This window comes from Pseudonaja textilis, chromosome 2 (genome assembly GCF_049901715.1).
Source record: "Pseudonaja textilis isolate UNSWEBS1 chromosome 2, rPseTex1.2, whole genome shotgun sequence".
Lineage (NCBI taxonomy): Eukaryota > Metazoa > Chordata > Lepidosauria > Squamata > Elapidae > Pseudonaja > Pseudonaja textilis.
In genome coordinates, this window is record NC_141991.1 from 149,718,527 (window position 1) to 149,740,584 (window position 22,058).

The window sequence follows — 22,058 nt, forward strand, 5'->3', positions numbered from 1 at the left end:
TCATTGTCTCCCAATTCAGCTTATTTTAATGCAGAAGATTGTTGTGGGAATAACATGAAGAAAAGTTTCCAAGTAAGTCTCTTTAAACTCCTGGAGAAAAATGGGATAGTATAAAAAAAAGAACTGGTGTCCCGATGTATATTAAGATAGCAAGTGTTTTCCCATCTGTAATGAATAATTAGTGTTCATTCCTTAACGGGGCTTGGAAGAATAGGCTGAATGGTTTTAAGTTGCAAGTTTAAATAAGGTGGACTCACTTGGGCTCTGATTTCATATGGAAGTGATGAAATGTACCTCAGAGCCCCACAGCTTCTTTTGAAGAAGCCATCATATTTATCAATCACCAATCTTTCCCTGTTCCCCTTTCTAGCTTTTGGATGGTCGACGACCCACAGGAGGCAGGTTAGAAGTGATTGTCCGCCTCAGAGAACCATTGACATCTCAGCAGCTGGAGACCACAACGGAGAAGTGGCTGGTCATCGATCCTCTCACTGGGCCCCCAGTAAGAGCTAAACCACTCTGCACATTCCAGAGGATTTTTTCAGTGACAGCAAAGCCTCCGTGTATGGCTTTGCCTAGAATTCTAGCCCAGCCTGAGCATTTTTTGTAGATGGGATTCCTGTCAGTACAATTCCATTTTCCAGCTGCACATCCTGAGGCCAAACCTCAGGCCATGTCTTCAGAAAGAGGTGTGGGTTGAAAGCTTCACATTCAGGACAGTGTCTCTCTTGGGCTTGGAGATGTCATGGCCCACAACCGTTATTGCTCTTATGGGGCTAGTTTCCTTATACCTCAGGGGCAGCTTATGGGATGTGAAGGGACAGATCGCATCCAATCCTGTCAGTTCTACAGGTATAAGGAAAACAATTGCACCAAGGTATCTCAAACTCTGTAGTGTGCACAGCTGTGGCAAATGTGTGAGAGTTGGCTTACATACATTATTTTGCAACACTTAATTACTCTGTATGTTGTATTTTACAAGTATGGGATGTGTTAGGAGATGTCCAAGACAGCACTGAAGCTCTGTCTTTTACCTCTTGTGTACAATGGTTTATGTCATCCTGAGACATCTGAATGAAAGTGACCATTTTTGCAGGAGGACTTAATAGGCTCCCTTTTCTTCACGTAGGCTGCCTTTCCCAAACCTAGGCCAGCGGTAGCTCCTGTGAAAGATGCGGGCACTAGGTAGGTATGTTCTCTTACTCTGCTGGGGTCTTCGGGATTCAAATTCTACACACAGTGATCTGTGGAGATATCTTCTGTCCTTTCAACCCTACTCCTTGATTTTGTGGACATTGTTCAGCACTTGATAGTGAATGCAAGGCTTGAGAATTCAAGTGAAAAGACTCAATAGGTCCCAGGTAACCACTTCAGAAGGAGCTTCTGAGTATCATTCAAGTTAATAGAATGGAAAGTAAGATAATTTGCCCTGGGCACACAATCCACCATGAGGTTGTCCTCTGAAAGCTTATTACCATAAAATTTGTGTTGAGTATGTTTTTATACCATGGAAATGTATAGATGTATAAATGGCAAAGAAATCTACCAGAGCACAGCATTTCAAAGAAAGTGAAACATCACTTTCACAATAGTTGTGCAAGGAAAACTTTCCCAGTGGAAGGTGTCAAAGGCATCTTTTGTTTTCTCACTCTATAGCATGTTGGCTGCTTGTGCTGTTACCCAAAAAGACTTCCTCAGTAAAGCAACAATCTAATGAGACAAAGGCTCTCTTCAGCTATAACTTAAAACACACTATATCACGCCTCTCTGTTGAGTAGTAATTGCACAAAGAATGAAATGGGAATTGCCTGGTTCAGGTTGGATACTGCAGTCAAGTGTGTCAAGGTGGCATCTTTTGGGGGTTTGTAACTGCATTTCTGAGCCATTTACCTCCTTCACCATGTAAGATATGATCTGTGACTATATACATATGCATATATATACATATATGGTATTCGGCTTTGTTCGGGTATTTTCCCATGTTATAGTTGTGCTTTTAAAGTTGTAGCAACGTTTCGGCAGAATCTCATCTGCCATCATCAGGCTGAAACGTTGCTACAACTTTAAAAGCACAACTATAATGACGTGGGAAAATACCTGAACAAAGCTGAATACCATACATATAAGTACCCACGAAAACTTAAGAAAACATATATACATATGCATACACACATACAAACATGTGCATACCCCCCTACCCTTAGAGGAGACACATGCTGAATAACTAAATCAGAGTCCACCTGGGGTATTTTGATGCCTGCAGTAGAAAATCCAAAGAGAATATTTTTCCTGCAGAAGAGAGATGGGGAGATTGCTCACACAATTTGCTTTCTGTGAAGCCGGCATAATTTTCCTCTGAAAGTATGCTTTCTCGAAAAGTACTGGTAATGGCCTTTGGTATCTGTTTTATAGTATAGGCCTTGTACTGTGTTTCTGTGATTGGCCAGTTGTGAGGTTATGCTGTGTTTTGTTTTTCCCTCCAGCAAGCCGGTCTGTTCCCTGCAAAGCTTCAACATATTAGCTTTTGACAAGGAGAGGCTGGAGAAGAAGGTTAGTGATGTGGATCTGTGTGTGTATATATATGTGCATGCACACAGACGCATGCAGGGAAAGGGTGAGGCAGTTGCATTGCACAACCTAAGTATACACTGTGCCTGGCTTTGCTTTAATTGACACCGAAAAGCAAGCCCCCAATTTTCCATGCTTCAGATTAAATCATTTTTAGGAAGTGAGGGAGAAAGAAAAGAAGATACATGCGTGCACACATACATACATAGTTTCACAGCAACAGTTTCTTTTCAGTTGGCTTTATCTTTTTATAAACATTTTATCTTTTCATAAGCATAGGTATTACATTCGTTCCGCTAAATTTAAATGAGAACTGAATAGCCCTAATATTACCAAATATTTCCCTGTTTTTCTTTTGTTCTTCTTACATGGGGGGGAGGGGAGGAGAGAGTGTTGATTATTCCACCTGTTTGACAACTAACTTGCTAGAGATTGGTCGTAGAATGTCTCTTATTGTATGCCGTACAATGATTTTGTTAGAAACACCTCACTCTTGTTAACAGATTGTGATATACAATCAAGCTGGTCAGCCTCCACCCAGGGACCTGGTAGAGCAGCATCAAAGCATCACTCAGAAGATCAACTGGCAAAAGTCCCAGCTACAGCATGGAGGAGCTGCCATCATGAAAGGTATTTTGATACGAAGGCTCAGCTGTGAAACCTGCCTTTCTCATCTGGACTGACTTTGGTACACCAGTCAGCCCTAAGGCACCCAAGCAATGGTTCCCGACCATGTTTGATCTTCATTCTACAGAATATCTGACTCGATTGGAGCAGTACCATCAGTGGTACACAGAGGCAGCAAGGCGCCTTGGAAATGATGGAAAACGGGTATGGAGTGATTTCGTAGCATGGGGGTAGGACGAGGGAAGAAGATTCACTTTCTGGCCCCTAAGCTTGGTTGGACAATGGAGGACCACTTATTTAAAAGAGCACGAAATCTGTGTCAATACTAGGGTGGTTTGAACACAGGCCTCAGCTAAAATGTTGTCTCCTCTACTGTTCGGCAGGAGGCAGCTAAGGATGCTCTTTACAAGCGCAGTCTGGTGGAGAGAGAGGTGAGTAGTGCCTGCAGATTCTTCTTTTCCCTGCCCAGTTGGTCAGAACAGATTGAGACAAGTCCAGAATCTTTTCCATCTTGTGTCATGGGTTCCCCTTTGTGGGTCCCTTCATTCTTTTGGGTGGGAAGAAATGGTTTTCCTGAAGCATTTAAACTTGTACAACTTAACTGAGTACTTGTACTACTGAAAGCATTCTACAAATCAGGGTTCCCAATCTTGGCAACATTAAGTTGTGTGGACTTCAGCTCCCAGAATTCCCCAGCCAGAATGGTTGGCTGGGAAATTCTGGGAGTTGAAGTCTACATGTCTCAAAGTTGTCAAGATTGGGAACCTTTGCTACAGATGATAAGGCCATTTCCCCAAGTCCTCCTTCGTCAAACTGTCCTGCACTTTGGAGTGCATGTTTTTCCTGTGACTGTGACTGGGGCAGGTTCTTTCTCCTGTCTCCATAGGCATAGGCTGATTCCCAAGCTGAGTCCAATTTAGAGTGCTATTTTTTTTACTTTTTGAGAGAAGCTATTTAAATAATTACCAGTTTCCACAGATATTTCTTAGGGGATTTTGTTATCAAACATTAGGCTGGTGGCTGCCAGGCAGACAGTCTTCACAGTGGTTCTTAACAATCTCAAGTGTGTCTGCCCTGGATTTTTACAAAACCCCCCCCTTTTTTTTTAATCCCAGCTTTTGATCAGCCTTGAGAAAATTTGTATGTTAGTTGATGGTCTTTGTTTTTTTTTTAAATCCTGCCTGTTCTATTTTTATAAATAACTCAAGGCAGCACAAGCATTAATACTCTTTCCACCACCTATTTTCCCCACAGCAACTCTGAGGTAGGTTGGGCTGAGAGAGAATGACTAGGTCACAGTCACCCTTGCATGATAAGACAGGACTAGAACTTACAGTCTTCTGGTTTCGAGCCAGTGTCTTTAACTACTGGACCAAACTGGTTCTTATGAATACCAGAGATGGTTTACTTTTGTCTTTTCTTGGAAACATTGATGTTCATGTTTTTGTCTTTCAGCTGCAGAAGTTTCAGAAATGAAGCTAAAGCACTTAAATTATCTATCCAAACAACAATGCTTTCAAGCATGGTCTTTTCACTGTTACAGGTGAAGGGTAGTGGAAAGACCAAAATGCATAGGCTGAATGCTGATGGATCAGTAATGCCACAAGCTGAATCTTGATTAATTGACTTTGCAGAAAACTCTTCCTAGGCTTCACCGTAATCGATTCACCATTATAACCCCAACGACCTGAAGAGAGACAATCTATGTGACAGGTGCCTTATAGCTACATCCATCACTCCTTCCTTCTTTTGCACTAAGCATTTTGCACATGCCACTTGAGCTGTTTTTTTTTAGCCTGATCTAATCTAACCCCTTCTCAGTAGTCAAGGAGACCCTTGTGTGTGAAGTCTTGTATGCCCATGCCTGCGGGATTCCAATTTTTAAATCTACCTTGTGTACCAGTTGAGATAGAAGTCCTGTTCACATGGTATCTTTCTCCACTGACCAGGGTAGTTAATAGTTTTAGGTGTGTTAATATAGATAGCAATTGCAGTGATGGAAAGATTCCAAACCATCCCAAATTAACTGAGTTGGTCCAGTTTGGAATTTGGCACTTTCAGTGTGTTTAACGAGGTTCTTTCAGAAGCCATATAGTTTGCATTCATTTCCAAGGTTCTCTTATAGCTACTGCTCTGTTTTGCACCTGGCACTTTGCACACTGTTTTTTTGGATTTTTTTGGCCCTTATTGGTGTATACGGACAGCTAATAATAATAGACTTTTGGTCCATGCCATCACTTTTCAGTGGTCAAAGAGATCTGGTTGCGATTCCTTGTGTGTGCAGCCTTGCATGCCTTCTAAATCTGCCTTGTATGCCAGTTGAGAGGGTCCTGCATACATGGTAGCCTTTTCTACCAAGAGCTAACTAGTCTGCTCCTTAAACAATCTCTAATGTGGAGAAGTATGTAGCCACAAGACTCATACTTTTTGAGGGGTCTGGACTGTAACATACTTTCTCGTTGTTTCTACCTTGTCTTGGAGGGATCAAGAGATGAAGCATCTATGAGACTGCTAAATGAGATGGTTCCCTTCTTTAATGTATAGAAAGTAGGAGAGCAGTCTTTCTCAGTTCTGGTGTACAAACGGTTTATGAAATTCATTCATGGATGCAGGTTAGATTTTCTTCTTATATGCAATTGTATTATTTCTGTGGAGTGGAAGATGGTGTCTAACAACCCCAACTTCCTGATACATTCTAGAGAGAGGCTGTGTCACTTAGTTCCTCTTCCCCACACAAAGACAGGAGAGAGGCTGCTGGAACCTGTTGGGGTGCTTTTTTTGTATAATTCATTTTGACAGATGGAAATGTGATCTTTCCTAGTTCTTTTTGCTGTAAGATTTGAGTTTAAGAAATTAACTCAGGATTGTTGCTGCTGTGCTGCTGCTCAGGATGAAATGAGGTGATGAACTGTGGGTTGTATCCAGGTGGTCTTCCCTGCCTCCGCCTACATACCTTTTTAAACCAAATTTTAGTTTATTGTAAAGATGATAAAAGGAAGACAAATGTACCATATACCCGTTTCTTTCCGGACCCATTTTCACAATCTCATTTTTATAAAAGTGCCTGTCTCTGAAACTATTGCTCAGCCACAGGTTTTCAGAATTGATGTTAAAAGGAAAGGCTGCAAATCTGTGTTATGGCTATATTTTATGTATAGGATAACATAAATATAAAACATTTTTAAGGGCGGGAGCGGAGAGAGATTGTTCAAAACAAAAAATCTTTAATGTACCAGTAATAAATTCTCCAAACCTCATTTTAATCTGGATTCTGTTTATGTGTCTGCTCAACAATAATATGCCATTCTTATGGAGTCTTCCATCTATGTTATCACTTTAATTTCTTTTTTTTCCTCATCTATCTCTGTATAAAAACAGTTTAATATGTTAAGCTAATACAAGTTTAGCTTATGAAGTCATTTAATATTAAAATAATTCAGTTTCTATGGCTTCATCCTTGATACAGGCATGGTGTCTTTGATTGCAATTAAAGTTATATTTTCCATAGAAAAATACAAGCCTTATTATGACTTTAGTCCTGTAATGATGGACCCTTAGTTAGAACAGAATAATAGGGTTGGAAGGGACCTTGAAGGTCTTCTAGTCCAATCTTCTCTCTACTCAAACAGTCATAAATGTGGGAGATCAAAACACTGGCTAGTAAATTCTATGTGATAGTGAACAGCCTAGCTGTCATTTCTGTCATCTTCTCCTTTGCAAAACAATTAAATAGCATTTCACACATGGAGAAGAAAACCTTGGCATTTACAACTTTGTAGCTCACTGCAGCAGCTGGGCTATTAGATTGGCAATACATATGAGAAGTGATGCAGAAGGAACTGTGGGGGAAGTGCTCCACTGAATGTCCTTGCCAATATTGCAAATGAGTGCAGGAGGATGCACTAGCTTCTTCTGGGTATCACTGTCGCTTTAGTTCCTGGAAAGCTTAGCCAAGCCAAATGTAGATCCATTGGCACTTAGCATTCCAGTTTTGCTCCCAAGAAAAGCAGCTTGTTTGCACTGGCTTTGTTGTATTTGACTGACTGAAACCGCAAGAGTAAACACTATACAACAGAACCCCTTCCAGAAGTTGGCAGGTAGATTAGAGTCATCAAAAGGCCTAAGGAAGTAGAGTAGTGCAGAGAATTCCGGATGGTAATCTGCAGAAGAAAGAGATACAATCAGTGGGTGTGACGTGTCCAGAAAGATTGACTGTATTTATATTTGTAACATGGGATCTTCTGCACACGTGGAAGCAGCACTGACAGCAATACTGCACATTTAGGTTGAACTGTGTTGTCGATTGGGAAAAGACTAGGGGTAGGAAGGGAAAGCTCAAGGTGATAAAAATTGCCAAGCAAGCCTTGGGTAATGAGATCCTCATCCAAGGATACAATCCAAGCAGGGGATTATCTACCCTATTTTGGTAGGATCTGGCACAATCATTGCTATCATTTTAGTACTGGGTGAAGACATTAAAAAATTAACCTTCTGTGGATGTAGTTTGCTCCAGTTTCATTACACTGTATAAATGTTTATAAACCACCGGATTTAAACTCATACACATTTTTTGGAAATTATTAAAAAGCAATACACAAATGATTAAGTCAACCACCAATCTATCTGCAACTAGGTTGTATCAAATAGCAGGTAGCATTTACATCATACTATTCATACAAGAAAGCCAGCTTGGTGTAATCTAAAAAACAGGAAACCTTCAGTTCTAATTCAACTTGTATACAAAAACAACTGGGTGACCTTGGCACAGGCAAGCTCTCTACCCTAGGAAGGAGGAAATGGCAAATACTTTTGAAATCTTGCCAAAAAAACAGCAGGGATTTGTCCAGGCAATCTACTGGGATTCAACATTGACTTGGGCACTCTTCACCCTGTCATATTTTTATATGGCAGGTAGTGCTTGGCTTATGACCATACATTGTGGTTGTTATCTTATGACTTTTTTTTTCCAGCAATCATTTAGTGAATGCCAGGATCATTAAGCCAATGTAGCAGTCATTAAATTCATTTTATCCAATGGAAGTACTGCCAAAACCCAGCAAGAATTATAGTGCAAATGGCTATAAATACAAGCCAGCTGCCAAGCATCCCAAGTGCAATCATGTTACCACGAGGAGGTACAATTGTCAGAACTCTGGAAGCAAACCGTAAGTAACTTTGTGGATCCATTGTAACTTTGAACAGTCACTAAGTGGCTAGTCGTTAAGCAAGGACTACCTATACACATTTCCTTGAAGGCAACCACCATAGCAGGGAACGGCACAATTTTTGCTCGTGCTTGCTGTGTAATGAAAATGAAAGCTACTTTGTACATTCACATGAATCTCATTCAACTTTGTAGTCAATTTTCAAGCATACACTCATGAGATGATACTCTATACTATTTTTTCCTGTAAACTCTTGCATTATCCAGCTCTTCTACAGCTGAAAACTATTAAGGAATCTGTTATCGGTGAATTTTAATCATTTTTATATCACTGATCAGAAATTTATGATTCTGCAAGAGCTGAAGAATATGCAGGATGAATGCAAACTTACAAGTTAGGTCCACTGTGAGCTCTAAATCTAACCTCTTCCAGGCTACTTTCCTAGGTGGCCATTTGAGTCTGGGCCTGGTGTCCAGCTTGCAGAAGAGAGAGGCTGATAGGGTCTGGGTTGCCTGCCAGGTCTACTACTTCCAGGAATTTAAGGTCTGCAAATGCCTCTTCCGACACATTGGCTGCCAATAAGCGATTTGATCTACAAAACAAGGAGGGTAGAGTAATGTCACAAGAACTGGAGCCTGACGTTTAAAAAAAAATAATTGGAGGGAATTCCAAAGGAGGCTATTTTCATTGAAAATACCATTGTTTTGTTAGAAGTTGTATTAAAGAGGAAGAGCTACACATAAACTGAACTCACAGATCTATAATTTATGAGCTGTAAGCATGTAATATTCAGTCGTTAGATATTCATTCTTCTACAAAAGGCAGTTAGTTGGCTTTTCGTTTACCTCAGAGAGATGACCCGTATCTTGGATGTTGTGAGGAAAGTTTCAGCCATAATGACAATAATTCTGTTGTGTTGCAAGTATAGATATTCCAGTGATTCTGGAAGGTCTGGTGGAATGTATGACAACTCATTGAAACTCAGATCCAGGAGCTGGAAAAGAAAAACCCACTAAATATTAGGTTTGGGTGTCATTTACAATGGCAATAACTAAAGATAAGTTATCCTCCATAAACCTACGTAATCTACAATTTCTGCAGACTTTCATAATGCACTATGTAAAGCAGCTTTTAATTAATTAATTAATTACTTTATATTGCTGCCTATTCGCCCATGGCGACTTTCGGTGGCTTACAGAATGTAAAACCATATTTAAAATAAAAAACAAAAACTAACAAGAATCAAATAAATTATAATACATTAATATAATACGTTAATAAATACAATAGAACAATGTGGGAAAAAAATAAAAAAGCACCCCCAACTCCTACCCCACCCCCGACGACAGCAGATCACATGACCTCTTTGATGGGCTCCATCCCGCTCTGGGTTCCCCAGGCCCACTGGCAGAACCAGGTCTTCAGTGCCTTCCAGAAGAGTATTAGGGGGCCATTCTAATCTCTGTGGGAATGATGTTCCAGAGAGAAGGAGCCACCAGAGAGAAGGCCTTTCTTCTGGGTCCCACGCAGCATTCTCTGCCTCCCCGCTCTTAATGGGTACGGTAGATGTGACCAGCAAGAGATGTTCCCCTCAGATAACCTGGTCCCAAGACATGAAGGGCTTTAAAGGTGACAACTAGCACTGAATTGCACCTGGAAGCAAATCGGCAACCAATGCAGCTCCTGCAGGAGAGGTGAAACATGCACACCAGGGTCTGCACAAAACCATGTGGGCCGCTGCATTTTGCCCCAACTGGAGCTTCTGGATGTTCTTCAAGGGCAGCCCCATGTAGAGCGCATTGCAATAATCAAGATGTGAAGTGGCTAGAGTAGGGACAGTCGGTCCAGGAAAGGGTGTAACTAGTGCACAACCCACAGTTGCACAAAGGCCCTCCTGGCCATGACCGCCACCTGCTCTTCAAGCAGGAGTCGTGAGTCCAGGAAAACCCCTAGATTACGTACAGGGTCTATTTGGGGTAGTGCCACCCCATCCAAGACCAAAGGTAATTAAGCCAACGAACCCCAAACCCAGAGCCACTTGGTCTTGCAAGGGCTTAGTTTCAACCTGTTGCTCCCCATGCATTTTCTTTTGTCTATCCTGAATCCATAATAAAACAACTTTACTAGATGAACTAAATATGATATGAAGTTACTTGCAAATTAAAATTTAATTTTGCATGTATGTATCTACATTTGTTTTAACTTAATTTTGGATGTCAATTCCCAATTTGCTTTACTTGCACATAGGCGTTTATTCTGAACAACTCTACCATTTTGCTGTCCTAAAATGACCTTTTTTAGCCATATGAATATACATTGTGCAGCTCCCTCCCTGTTCCTTCTTGCCTCACCTTGAGCCCATGCAACTCATGCCAAGTCCCTGGAGAAATACTGCTGATCTTCAGACGGTTGTGTGCCAGGTGCAGCTCTTTAAGTACGGTGAGGTTAACTAACCGTTCTGGAGAAAGAGCATTGAGCTGATTCTTCTGAAGGTTGAGGACTTGAAGACTGGTGGGCAACCCAGCAGGGAGAAGCGTGAGCCTATTGCCAGAGATGTCCAGAGTTTCTAGGAGCCTAAGCTTGCGGAAGGCCAGACGGTGGATGTGGGCACTATAAAGCCGGTTGTAACTGAGATTGAGCTCAGTCAAAGCATACGTGGTCGCAAAGTCATTCAAGCCAATGCGAGCAATCTGGTTATGCAGCAGCATCAAGGATCGGACACGTCGCGGAAGTCCAGGTGGGATTCCATCCAGCTGATTATTGTACAAATGGAGGGTATGCAGGGAGCGCAAGTGGGCAAAGGCCTCTGGGTGCATCCCTGAAGTTGTTAAAGCATTGCTTTGCAATAGGAGATACTGCAGGCCTCGCACGCGGCTGAGACGCTCTGGTGGTAGTCCCTTCAAGTGGTTTCGGCCCAAATGTAGTATTACTATGTTGGCAGGAAGACCAGCAGGCACCTCTGTCAAGTTGTTGTTGGAAAGGTCCAGATATTCGAGGCTCTTCAGCTTGCTACAGAGATACAGGATAAGCCTGATGAACAGCCTGGAGAGCCTTCCAAGGCCCCCTTCTCAAGCAAGTTGTCTTCAAAATCCGGAAGTTTTAAATTATACTGCTGTTTGCCAGAGCCAGTTTCACTTTTTACCATTCTTACCTGAACGTGGGATGGCTCAGGCCCTCACTGGATAGATAATTGTTCTGCAGGTAAAGCTCCCGGAGGCGCCCCTGGCTGCTCAAGGCCCCTTTAGGGATACGAGAAATGTGATTATTCTGCAAAAGGAAGTCTTGTGGTCAAAGAAATGCCCCACTCTCGTTCCCCCAACAATTTAGAACGGGGTTATAGATGAGAATGGCCAAAAAGCTCTTGTGGTATTGCTATCGTGCAGAAGCAGAATAAATGGGAAATGAACACCCATGGCTGTACTGTGGGAACTAATCACAAATCTGGCATCTTCCTCGGAATCTCCTTGGCTTTTCAGGCAGTTTATATTAAATAGAGAAACCAATTTTAACCTTCCAGGACTGAGTCCAGCTGCACAGAAACCTGCATTCTTGAATATATTTGCTCATAATTAAGACTTAGAGAACATGGGAGAATGTGCATCTTTTCATGCTTAGACATTTTCCAATAGTCAAGTAATATGGTTTATCTAGTACAAGTAGAAAGAGTACAGGTAATCCTCGACTTACAACCACAATTGAGCCCCAAATTTCTGTTGCTAAGTGAGATGTGCTAAGCGAACTTTTCCTCATTTTATGCCCTTTCTTGCCTCACTTGTTAAGCTGTTAAGTTGGTAACACAGTTGTTAAGTGAATTAGGCTTCCCCACTGCCTTTGCTTGTAAGAAGGTTGCAAAAGATAATAACCCCAGGACCCTGCAACTGTCATAAGTATGAGTCAGTTGACAAGAACCTGAATTTTGATCATGTGATCATGTAGGGATGTCCCAATGGTCATAAGTGTGAAAAATGGTCATAAGTCCTTTTTTTCAGTGCTGTCATACTTTGAACTAAAGGAACTGTTGTAAGTCAAGGGCTACCTGTATTAGATATTTTGCCACCTTGAGTTATTTATAAAAATAATAAAGGCAGGATAATAAACAAATAAAACATAGTCTCCTCAGACAAGGAAAGTGCACTTGACATTCTGAAGGGATACCATTCAAGAGCAGTTTTCATGGTTCTGTAGGTTTCATACGTTAGCCCATCATTGTGTTTCCTAAAAAAGAATTAGCTCTGATTGTCAGTTAACATTTCTTTTTAACAAAGGAGAGAAGAACTGACAGGGAATTCACAACATACAAAAGACTGTGAGCATATGTGTTATGCCACTTTTCAGGTGCTTTTGCAATCCGTTCCAGGTGCTTCACCATGGAGGGTGAGCTTATACAATTGAGAATTGAGAAACAATTGAAAAACTGAGTTTAACAAAACAAAAGATTGCATTCTTTCTGCTAACAGCACTCTCTCTTAGAGCTTTCCAGTTCATATTGTTCCGGCCAACCTTTTTTTCCTACCCTGACAGGATGGGAGACAGCTACAGACCTGCAAATGGAGGCGAACAACACCACGGGGCAAATTCTGGGGCACATAGGTGAGCCGATTGTTGGAAAGGATCAGGGTGCTGACAGCATCTGAGCCATTGAAAGCGTCAAAGGACAGACCAGTGTTGTTCAAGTAATTGTTGTGCAGATAAACAGACCTGAATGGAGAGAAAAAAAATGGAAAGAACACATTAAAATTAGCCTAGAGTAATATCCTAGAGATATATTGGCACTAAAGTATCTTGATGGGATAGAAGTAAAAGATTGCACTTGTAGGGCATATTCTTCTCTGAGTACAAGTAGTCCTCAACTTACAACAGATTGTTGTAGTTTTGTGACTGTTCCAAGTTACAATGGCACTGAAAAAACGACTTATGCCCGCTTTTCACACTTACAAAGATTATAGCACCCCATGGTCATGTGATCAAAATTCAGACGCTTGGCAACTGGTTCATATAACAATTGCAGTGTCCCAGGTCATGTGATCAACTTTTTGTGACCTTCTGACAAGCAGTAAGGAAGCCATTTTACAATCGTGTTACTAACTTAGCAACTGCAGTGATTCACTTAACAAATGCAGCATGAAAGGTCGTAAAATGGGGCAAAATTGACTTAACAAATGTCTCACTTAGCAACAGAAATTTGGGACTCAGTTATGGCCATAAGCTGTATTCCACTTTCCCAACAAGCAACATTGGCCAGCCAAGAGTCCAGGGATTACACACACACACCTTACCCTATTTGTCCCGGTTTCTGCCATGTCTTACAGAGTTTATCTGTGTACCTCTCTCTGATAAAGAATTTCAACCTTCCCTATTTAGTAATTCAGGTCAGGCCTTTTGCTGCTGCTTGAGCAGATGGTGTGATTTCCAGTGCCTTGAGTTTTCTGAAAATTGGCATCATTCTCATCCTCCCACCCCCTGCCCAGGGTGCCATTCTCGTTATGTAGTTTTACAAGGAGTTGGCCAGCACCTTGTAGTCTGGCTTTACTTCTAATAAAATGTGGGGATTTTTTTTTTCTTAACTTTACCTGAGACCAGGCTTATGCCCAAAGGTGAGTGGATAGAGCCACGTCAGGCAGTTGGCAGCAAGGTCCACAATGCGTAGTGTGTGGGGTAGGAACTGTGGTGCTACAGATAGCTGGAAAAGAAATGTGAAGATATGCACTGAAGAAAGATTTTCTCATTTTATGTGTACAATTGGAACATGGAAAATGGGAAACATGAACCAAGAAAAACACAAGATGGTCAAAACGGAAATAAAGCATATTAAAATGAGTGCTTTAATAATATGAACATAGATGGACTGGAGAGCATGATACAGGACATGAAAGCATATGATGGAATCAAGTGAAGTGGCCATAATATTCAAAAAAGACTGTAAAGTGAGGGTTCAGCTACAATCCAATAAATGACACAGTAGCATCTATTAAAATTAGTGGACATTCAATTAACATTGATGTTGTATAATGCACCAACTACAGATACAGTGATGAAAGATACCAAACAAGCCCATAGCAAATTGCAGGAGGTGCTGAATATGATATCAAGATAGATGTGCTACCGGTAGTGCTGAGTGATTGGAATGAAAAAGTTGGAAGAAAAGAAAAACCTGTAATTAAGAGGAAAAATTGATTAGGTGCGATGCAGAAAGTTAAATGCAGTTTTGTGAAGAGAATGCTTCTTTACTGAACCTCTGCTTCAAGCAACATAAACATAACAGCAAAACCAACCATAAGGAGAAATATAATCCAGTCTAGGTTCAAGCTGTGCATGAATAATCAACTATTGATGTTAATATATGGGTTAAACTTTGAAAATTTATTTGCTTGGTATACTAGATTTTAACTAGTGGATAAATTGTATGAAATAGATTCTAAAGAGCTAAGAGATCACTGAGCAAGTGAACAATGGAAATTAACAGGGGTCTGTCGAGGCACTTTAAGGGAGAGTCACTAACAAATTTTAATCTAAATCAAGAGTCAAGTACTTAACTAAAGTATGATTCTAAAAAGAGTTAGAAAATGAAATAAAAACATTTCTACTGTTAATAAATACTCGAAGAAGAAGAAGAAGAAAAAGAAACTGAACAGTGTGCAACTATGATTTGCAATGTATGCAGCAGGTCTTCTTGCCTAGAATCAACTGGAAATAAATTTGCAGCACAGTAGAAGCAACCTTAATATGAAAACAAAAGAGAAGCAAGGGCAGAAGACAATAGTATCAATCAGGACCATGAGGATTAGATGTCCGGAAATGTAATTACTGGAACTTTTGAAGATAAAACAAGTTCTGAACAAACTTTTCCTTCAAAAGATGGAGAAAGCACAAACTGTTCTTGACTTGCTGTTAACTAGTAGGAAAGATTCCACTGAACTAAGGAAAAAAAGGACCAACTTAAACCGAGCATACTCACATACATATCTTCGACTTCAAGAAAGCAAATGTTAACAAACTCAGACAAATATGAGATGGAGAAGCTACTGAGAAAACAGCTTAAGAATGGTAGGAGTTCCTAAAGAAGAAAGAATCGCTTATTTTGTGAAATGGGTGGCTATATCAATTGAACAAATAAATACCAAAATTCCAATAATGCAGAAAACTAGTTAGGCTTCAGAAAAGACACCAGATAACTAATACTTAAGAAGGATAATAGAGAGAGCAAAACAATATAAGAGGGAGATACGTATGCCTTTTTATTGATGATAATATTTTTTTTTTCAATGAATAAACTCTTATTGTACTTTAAGAATGCTGAAATTTATCTAGCTTCCTTCCATTTGTATTTTTATTCTATTTTTATAGAGAGCTTTTAGTGTGTTATTACTGTTCCATATTTTCTTATATATGGGCTGTAAATAAAATAACAAAGAAGCATTGCAGGAAATAAATTCAAACATGAAGTTACCCTCAGTGGTGTTAGATGGGAAGTACAGTAGGACTTCAGGCAGGCCTATTCTTACCAAATCTTACCAAAAATGAGAGTGAAGCTACTTTTCTACTCACAGTTCAGAACCCTGTTATCCCTAACAGAGTTGCAAAGTTTCTATTTGCTGCACTTTCTGCAAGAAGGCATAAAAAATCCTAATCGTAGAGTGATGACACAATTTTTTATATGTTTTTATTTTTATTTTCCTTATTCATAATTTATCACTCATGCAGTTTTAGTCTGTTTCATTTAAATTTCCTCATTCTTTGGTTGTCAAATCCTGATTTTGTAGGTTTTATACATTAATTTTCCACTGTCTTTGTTGCATTTGGTTATTGCTTTAAATTTGGTTGGGTTTTTTTCAATTTTGCCTTTTTAATTTTATTTTCTCCTTGGATTTGAGAGGTAAAGCCAGTATTCTACCACAGAGCATGCCAAAGCATGTTCAGGATAGTTAGCATGGCTACAATCCCCTGCCTGGGATTTGAGTTTGGAGCAGAGACTATTATCAAAGGGTTAGAAAAAAGATCGAGCAAATAGTCTGAAAATTAAAGATAATTTGATGGGATTTTCTACAAGGATATTGTTTTTCTGAATTGATTCAACAATTTGAAAATCCAAATAAATCTATCTAAGAAATCCAATTTAAATTTAGAAACCTAAATAGAAAGCGAGGTGTTCCATCTTGGCATAAATCATGTCCATTTTTAATTTTTTTTGGGTGGGATGGTGGTGATCAGCCGAAGAAGTTATATATTTCTGGGAGAGGAAAAAAAAATTTTGAATCGAGATTGATGCCTAGTGGCTACATAGACATAACCATGCAGTTCTCTTGGCAATAATATGGAATTGGATTGCCAGTGCCTTCATCTAGTTTTGCTTTTGGTTTTTTTTGTTTTGCTTCTCAGATTCTAGCCTACAATCCTGGTATTCCTTGGTGGTCTCCAATTCTAGTACTAACCAAGTAAAACCCTGCTTACTAAACCAGTCAGATTTGGCCAGGTGAAGAAAAGTAGTGATTGTGCATGGTGATCATGGTCCAGTGGTCTACCCTGAGTCCTTTGGAGGGAAAGTGGGCAAAAAATATAATAAAAAATATCAATGATTCCTTCTTTTAAACAATCCTAGTTATCCATGAAGCATTTGATTTTTATATAGAAATCTCAGATCAAATCTTTTTCATCTTGCAGTTCCTTAATTTAGCATTTCCCATCTTCTTTGCTGATGCTTGTGTTTTTCTGTGTTTGTGCAAGTAAAAACCCACATCACTACACCGTATGCACTTATTGATCTAAATATGCTCACCTTGTTATTGGCCAGGTAGATGTACTGAAGTGACTGCAGTGACTCAAAGGCTTCATCTGGGAGACCTTTAAAATGGGACAAACTAGAATAAGGTCTGTCTATATTTGGGGTCCTGCCTAAGTTGCTGTGTCAGTTAGATTTCTTACCCCATGCAAGACCTCTCAGTATCCACTCATCTACTTGGTATTCACCTCTCCCTATCCGCTCATGCCATGCTCAGAAAGTAAAGAAAACTGGTTTGCAGTCTCCTGCTGATTTAGTCAGCTATGAGTGAGACCAAGCTGCTATTTATCAGCCCTTCCACACAGAGCAGCCCCCTCTCCAGTAAAATATGCTTGAGTTTTATCCTGCCTTTTATATAAGCTAAAGCAGCATATTGTATGTAGCACACCCTCCTATTTTTGATTTAAATATCCTGTAAGATGAGATTGGACTGAGAGGAAGTGACTGGCCCACAGTCACCCAATGAGCCTCCACGATTGAGGGTAGACTGGCCGCCTTCTAACCAGTTCAACTGGTTTTTAACCCTCTATTCATGGAAGAAAAGCAAGTGATACTTTACATTTCAAAGAGCCCTTCCACCCACCAATCCATTTACCCTTAAAGAGAACAATGATCTTAAACTGATTCACTACTGCTTGTGTACATTAAACGGAAGGATTCCCAGGAAATGCCTGGGAATGCTGGCTTACCATCAGAGGTGATCAGATTGTCATGGAGGTTGAGGGTTCGTAGGTTGATCAGACGGGATAGTTCATGGTAGGGTAGCTCTTGCAATTGATTATTCTACAGAAGGAAGATCAGCACTGTATAACAAGGGTAGGAAGGCATCCATACCATCATGGTATCTTCTTTCTCTGCGCACCTGCAGTTTCTGAGAACTAATATTTTACCCCACAGAGCAAAGCTCATTATCTTCCCCAATAGGTATCAGGGTAACATCACCTGCAATGAAAGATGCTGGATCTCCATAGAGATATTGCTGGGGAAGATGTGCAAGTCAAGGCCACCACAATCCACTGTCTCCTCTGTCGGGCACGTGCATTGAGCTGGGCAAACAGACACATTCTGGGCAGGGTCCCCACGGGGCTGGGATGTTGACAGTGACAGGTCATCATCTTCATCCTCATCCTCCTCGTAGTTTTTCAGCAGAAAGCTATAAGGAATACTTGCCAGGAGTAGTAGTAGATGACCACTGCACAGCTGCAGGGGCAGAAGAGGGGGCCAATCAATGGTGCTCTGTACAATAACATAACATGCTTTTCTCTCAATGCTTCTCCTGTCTGCTCCATTGGGTATCCAGGAAGCACTCCTCCCCTCCCCGTTCCCAAGTCTGTGCCTTTGGGAATGTAGACAGAGGTCTTTCATAACATTGAAATGCCTTACTAAATGAAATTGGGTACCCAACAGGCACAAGGGTGTTTGTCTCTCCCAGGGGGTATTAAGCAAATTATTATTTTTTTAAATAGAGGATGACAAAAATATCACATGCAGGGTAGGAAGAACAGAGGTTTGCATTAAATGTTTAGGTAAAGTTCATGCCAGCATAGAACAGTGTCAAAAGTGTTGGGAATGGGCTTATACAAGGTTTTCATTAATGTGGCATGGAAAAAGGCATCCTTGACTAATTCTTGGGGAAGGGAGAGCAAAACCCCACACAACAGACTTTACAAGGCTGAATTTCAAGCAAAAATTAAAGGCCAAAAAAGTGCAACGGAGATCATCTAGATTCTAGAGCATTACATTTGTAAATGTAGCCTTACATTGGTAAATGTGTGAATGAGAAAAAGGGAGAGAAGAAAGTATGTTGATATTCAAGAAACTTCTGTCTGTGATAGGTGCCACAGTGCAGGGGACAATGTTTTTTTTTTTTTGGGGGGAAGGGACTATATAATCTTGTTGAAAGCAGGAACCAATCAACATTACCCATTTAGACACTGCTTTCCTGAGCAAAAGTATTCCAAGCTAGCATTCCTGGTCCTAGCTGCTCCTAAAAGTGTCTACTTTCTGTTTCTTTCCTTTGGGGGGGCAGGAGTTCTTCTGATGCCTTTTAACATCTTTATGACAATTTCAATTTTCATAGGTAGAGTTTCTTCCATATGGTGTTATAGACATAAATTAAATAAATTATATATTTAAAAATGTTCCAAATGGCTGCAGAATTTCTGCCTGATACAGCTGTTCGATGTGCGCATGAATGTCATGGACTGCAAAGAAATGTCATAGTGGTAGCAGAGATGCCCTGTTTTCTTGCTACATCAAAACACACACACACACACACACACACACACACACACACACACACACACACACACACCCAGAGGCTGGCATTCCTTAATCCGAAACAACATTTCCCGATGTAACCATTTCGAATATAGATTCCCACTTTTATCAGTTGGCATGCGCGATGGAAAACGGGAAACCCTTTACACTAAGTACTTTAAACTTCGAACCAGAGTAATTATAAAATGTAACTCAGACCATTTAAAACGGTCCAATCGCCCTTCTGCAGCTGTCTCGCAAGGGAGGTAACACCTGTGAATTAAAGCAGGGGTCTCCAACCTTGGCAAGTTTAAGCCCGGAGGACTTCAACTCCCAGAATTCTGGCTGGCTTTGCTGGCTGGGGAATTCTGGGAGTTGAAGTCCTCCAGGCTTAAACTTGCCAAGGTTGGAGACCCCTGAATTAAAGAGCCTAATTAGCCTCGTCTCACCTCCGCCCTCCCATTCAAGCCTTTGTGACCTGTCTGCGGCCGGACCTCCTTCCTCCAATTCAGCCCCGGAGGGGTACGGCGGAGCGCACCCTCTGCCGGCCTCCGCTACGGCTCAGGTCGGTGCCGTCCAAAGCCCGCTCCGCCCCTCCAGGCGTCTCTGTCGTGCAGCTGCCGGGCGCCTGGCTCCCGGGTCCCACGCGGGCCACGTTCACGCTTGCTCACCATCGCCCTGTTTGGCCGGAGCCGCCTCTCCTCCGAAGGATGCCACGGATCCCCCAATGGGAGACCTAGACCTGCGCCGGGCGGTTATCTCTTCCACCCCCACGAGCCCTCCTGCGCGACCTCCTTTTCTGCTCTTTCCGAAGCCAAAACTCTTTTTGGCCTCCAGGCGGCTTTACGGAGGAGTCCCGAGAGCGCCCCCCTCCTCCCTTTTTCTTCCCCTGAGGCGCTTGGGACAGACCGACGGACGTGGTTCTGCGGGCGGCGGGCAGGGGGGAGGGAGAAGACGGGTAGGTTTCTTTCTCTTTGTTTTTCAGGCGATCAAGGTCCAGAAGGAGGGGCTGATTATTGCATAATGTTCACTTAGCCAAAGGAGGCTGGGGGACTGCCAGCCAGCCGCTACTCTTCGGGAACTGATCAGCTGCGCTTCGCCTGCTGCGCGCCTTGTTTTCTCTGGTGCGGTGGAAAGTTTCTGCTCCGGCCACAAACCCTCCAAGGCATCTTATCTCTTTCAACTCTTCCTCTGATAGCTACAGAATGCAGTAAACCTTTGCTTTTCTCCATGCCATCCTTCCTGGGTCAGACCTTGCAGCCCTCCCCTCAAACCAGTGGCAGAAAGTTGGTTCTGATTTGAATTGCCACCAGTGTATCATAGTACCTCAGAACCTCCTGGGTCAGACAGTTTGTTCTGATTTGAATTGCCATCAGTGTATCATAGTACCCCAGAACCTCCTGGGTCAGACAGTTTGTTCTGATTTGAATTGTCACCAGTGTATCATAGTACCTCAGAACCTCCTGGGTCAGACAGTTTGTTCTGATTTGAATTGCCACCAGTGTATCATAGTACCTCAGAACCTCCTGGGTCAGACCTTGCAGCCCTCCCCTCAAACCAGTGGCAGAAAGTTGGTTCTGATTTGAATTGCCACCAGTGTGTCATAGTACCTCAGAACCTCCTGGGTCAGACAGTTTGTTCTGTTTTGAATTGCCACCAGTGTATCATAGTACCTCAGAACCTCCTGGGCTAGACCTTGCAGCCCTCCCCTCAAACCAGTGGCAGAAAGTTGGTTCTGATTTGAATTGCCACCCATGTATCATAGTACCTCAGTACCTCTGAGCACATCCCACCACACGCTGGGGGCGGGGCACAAAGTGCTGCTGAGTCGTCGCTCTCCAAACTGCCAAAAGGCAGGAAAGCAAGGCAGGTTTGGGGGGGGGGGGTAACAAGCAAATGGCTTGTATTTTCTGACTCGCCAGTCTAGCCTCTTGATATTCAGTTGCTCAATCCCTTCAAAGATCTTATCGTCTCCCATCCAATGAACAACCACACCCAACCCTGCTTCGTTCCCAAGCTCAGGTAAGGTCAGCCAGATGCTATTACCTGCTGGGACCTGAAAGTTGGAATTTCAATAGTCACAACTTCTCCTTTCAAAATGCTAAGATCAGGATCGTAATGAAATGAATAACACATAAGATAGAAGTTATATTAACATTGCATGCATTTTTGTACAGCTCCTGCCCTCCAGAAGCACTTAAAAGTCCCCTGCAGAAGTGTTCCTAACAATCACTCAGCCAGATGGCACCAATGTCTGTTTCTTTAGCTCTGGAAAAGAACAGAACCACTATCATATCTGCCTTGAGGCTTAATAGCTAAAATTGAATTTAATCACAAAATGTCCAATTCTCCTCTCTCCTCTCCAAATGTACACACTTAGGAATACTGTAGCTCAAACATATGTTACTTTGGTCATATATTTCAGAGCATAAATATCAATACGGGAAGGAAAAAAAGGATCCCCTTCATTGCTCTGAACGTAACCTATTCCTTTCTGAGATTGCAAGACATTTGGGTATCATTCCAATCTATGGAGTTAAGTCTTCTGAGGATGGAAACAGATGCCTACTGTCTTGTCAATTACCTTTTCCTCTCTGAAGCCAAAAATATTACTAGCAATGCTAAGCCACAGGGAATTATATGGTAACCATCCATTAAACCTT

At 41.5% G+C, this 22,058-nt stretch overlaps 2 protein-coding genes across 4 annotated transcripts in view; one reads left to right on the plus strand and one right to left on the minus strand.

The window, feature by feature from the left end:
- CC2D1A (coiled-coil and C2 domain containing 1A) overlaps positions 1-6,452 on the plus strand; it is a 48,689-nt gene extending 42,237 nt beyond the window's left edge. For all 3 annotated transcript variants that reach the window (XM_026711289.2, XM_087925865.1, XM_087925866.1), the window contains exons 24-30: positions 371-502; positions 1,130-1,185; positions 2,484-2,550; positions 3,072-3,198; positions 3,323-3,399; positions 3,579-3,626; positions 4,651-6,452. In XM_026711289.2, coding sequence (XP_026567074.2) covers positions 371-502; positions 1,130-1,185; positions 2,484-2,550; positions 3,072-3,198; positions 3,323-3,399; positions 3,579-3,626; positions 4,651-4,671 — 528 coding nt within the window. In that variant the 3' untranslated portion in view covers positions 4,672-6,452. The remainder of the gene's footprint in view (positions 1-370; positions 503-1,129; positions 1,186-2,483; positions 2,551-3,071; positions 3,199-3,322; positions 3,400-3,578; positions 3,627-4,650) is intronic.
- PODNL1 (podocan like 1) lies at positions 6,435-20,627 on the minus strand. The gene is made up of 12 exons (XM_087923195.1): positions 20,553-20,627; positions 19,845-19,949; positions 18,079-18,336; positions 17,826-17,919; positions 17,134-17,198; positions 13,931-14,040; positions 12,902-13,058; positions 11,512-11,627; positions 10,712-11,369; positions 9,206-9,354; positions 8,752-8,952; positions 6,435-7,355 (listed from the first exon to the last, which is right to left on the minus strand). The coding sequence occupies exons 1-11, from the start codon at positions 20,625-20,627 to the stop codon at positions 8,802-8,804; spliced, it is 1,938 nt and encodes a 645-aa protein (XP_087779321.1). The 3' UTR covers positions 6,435-7,355; positions 8,752-8,801.
- Positions 20,628-22,058: the final 1,431 nt, after the last annotated feature.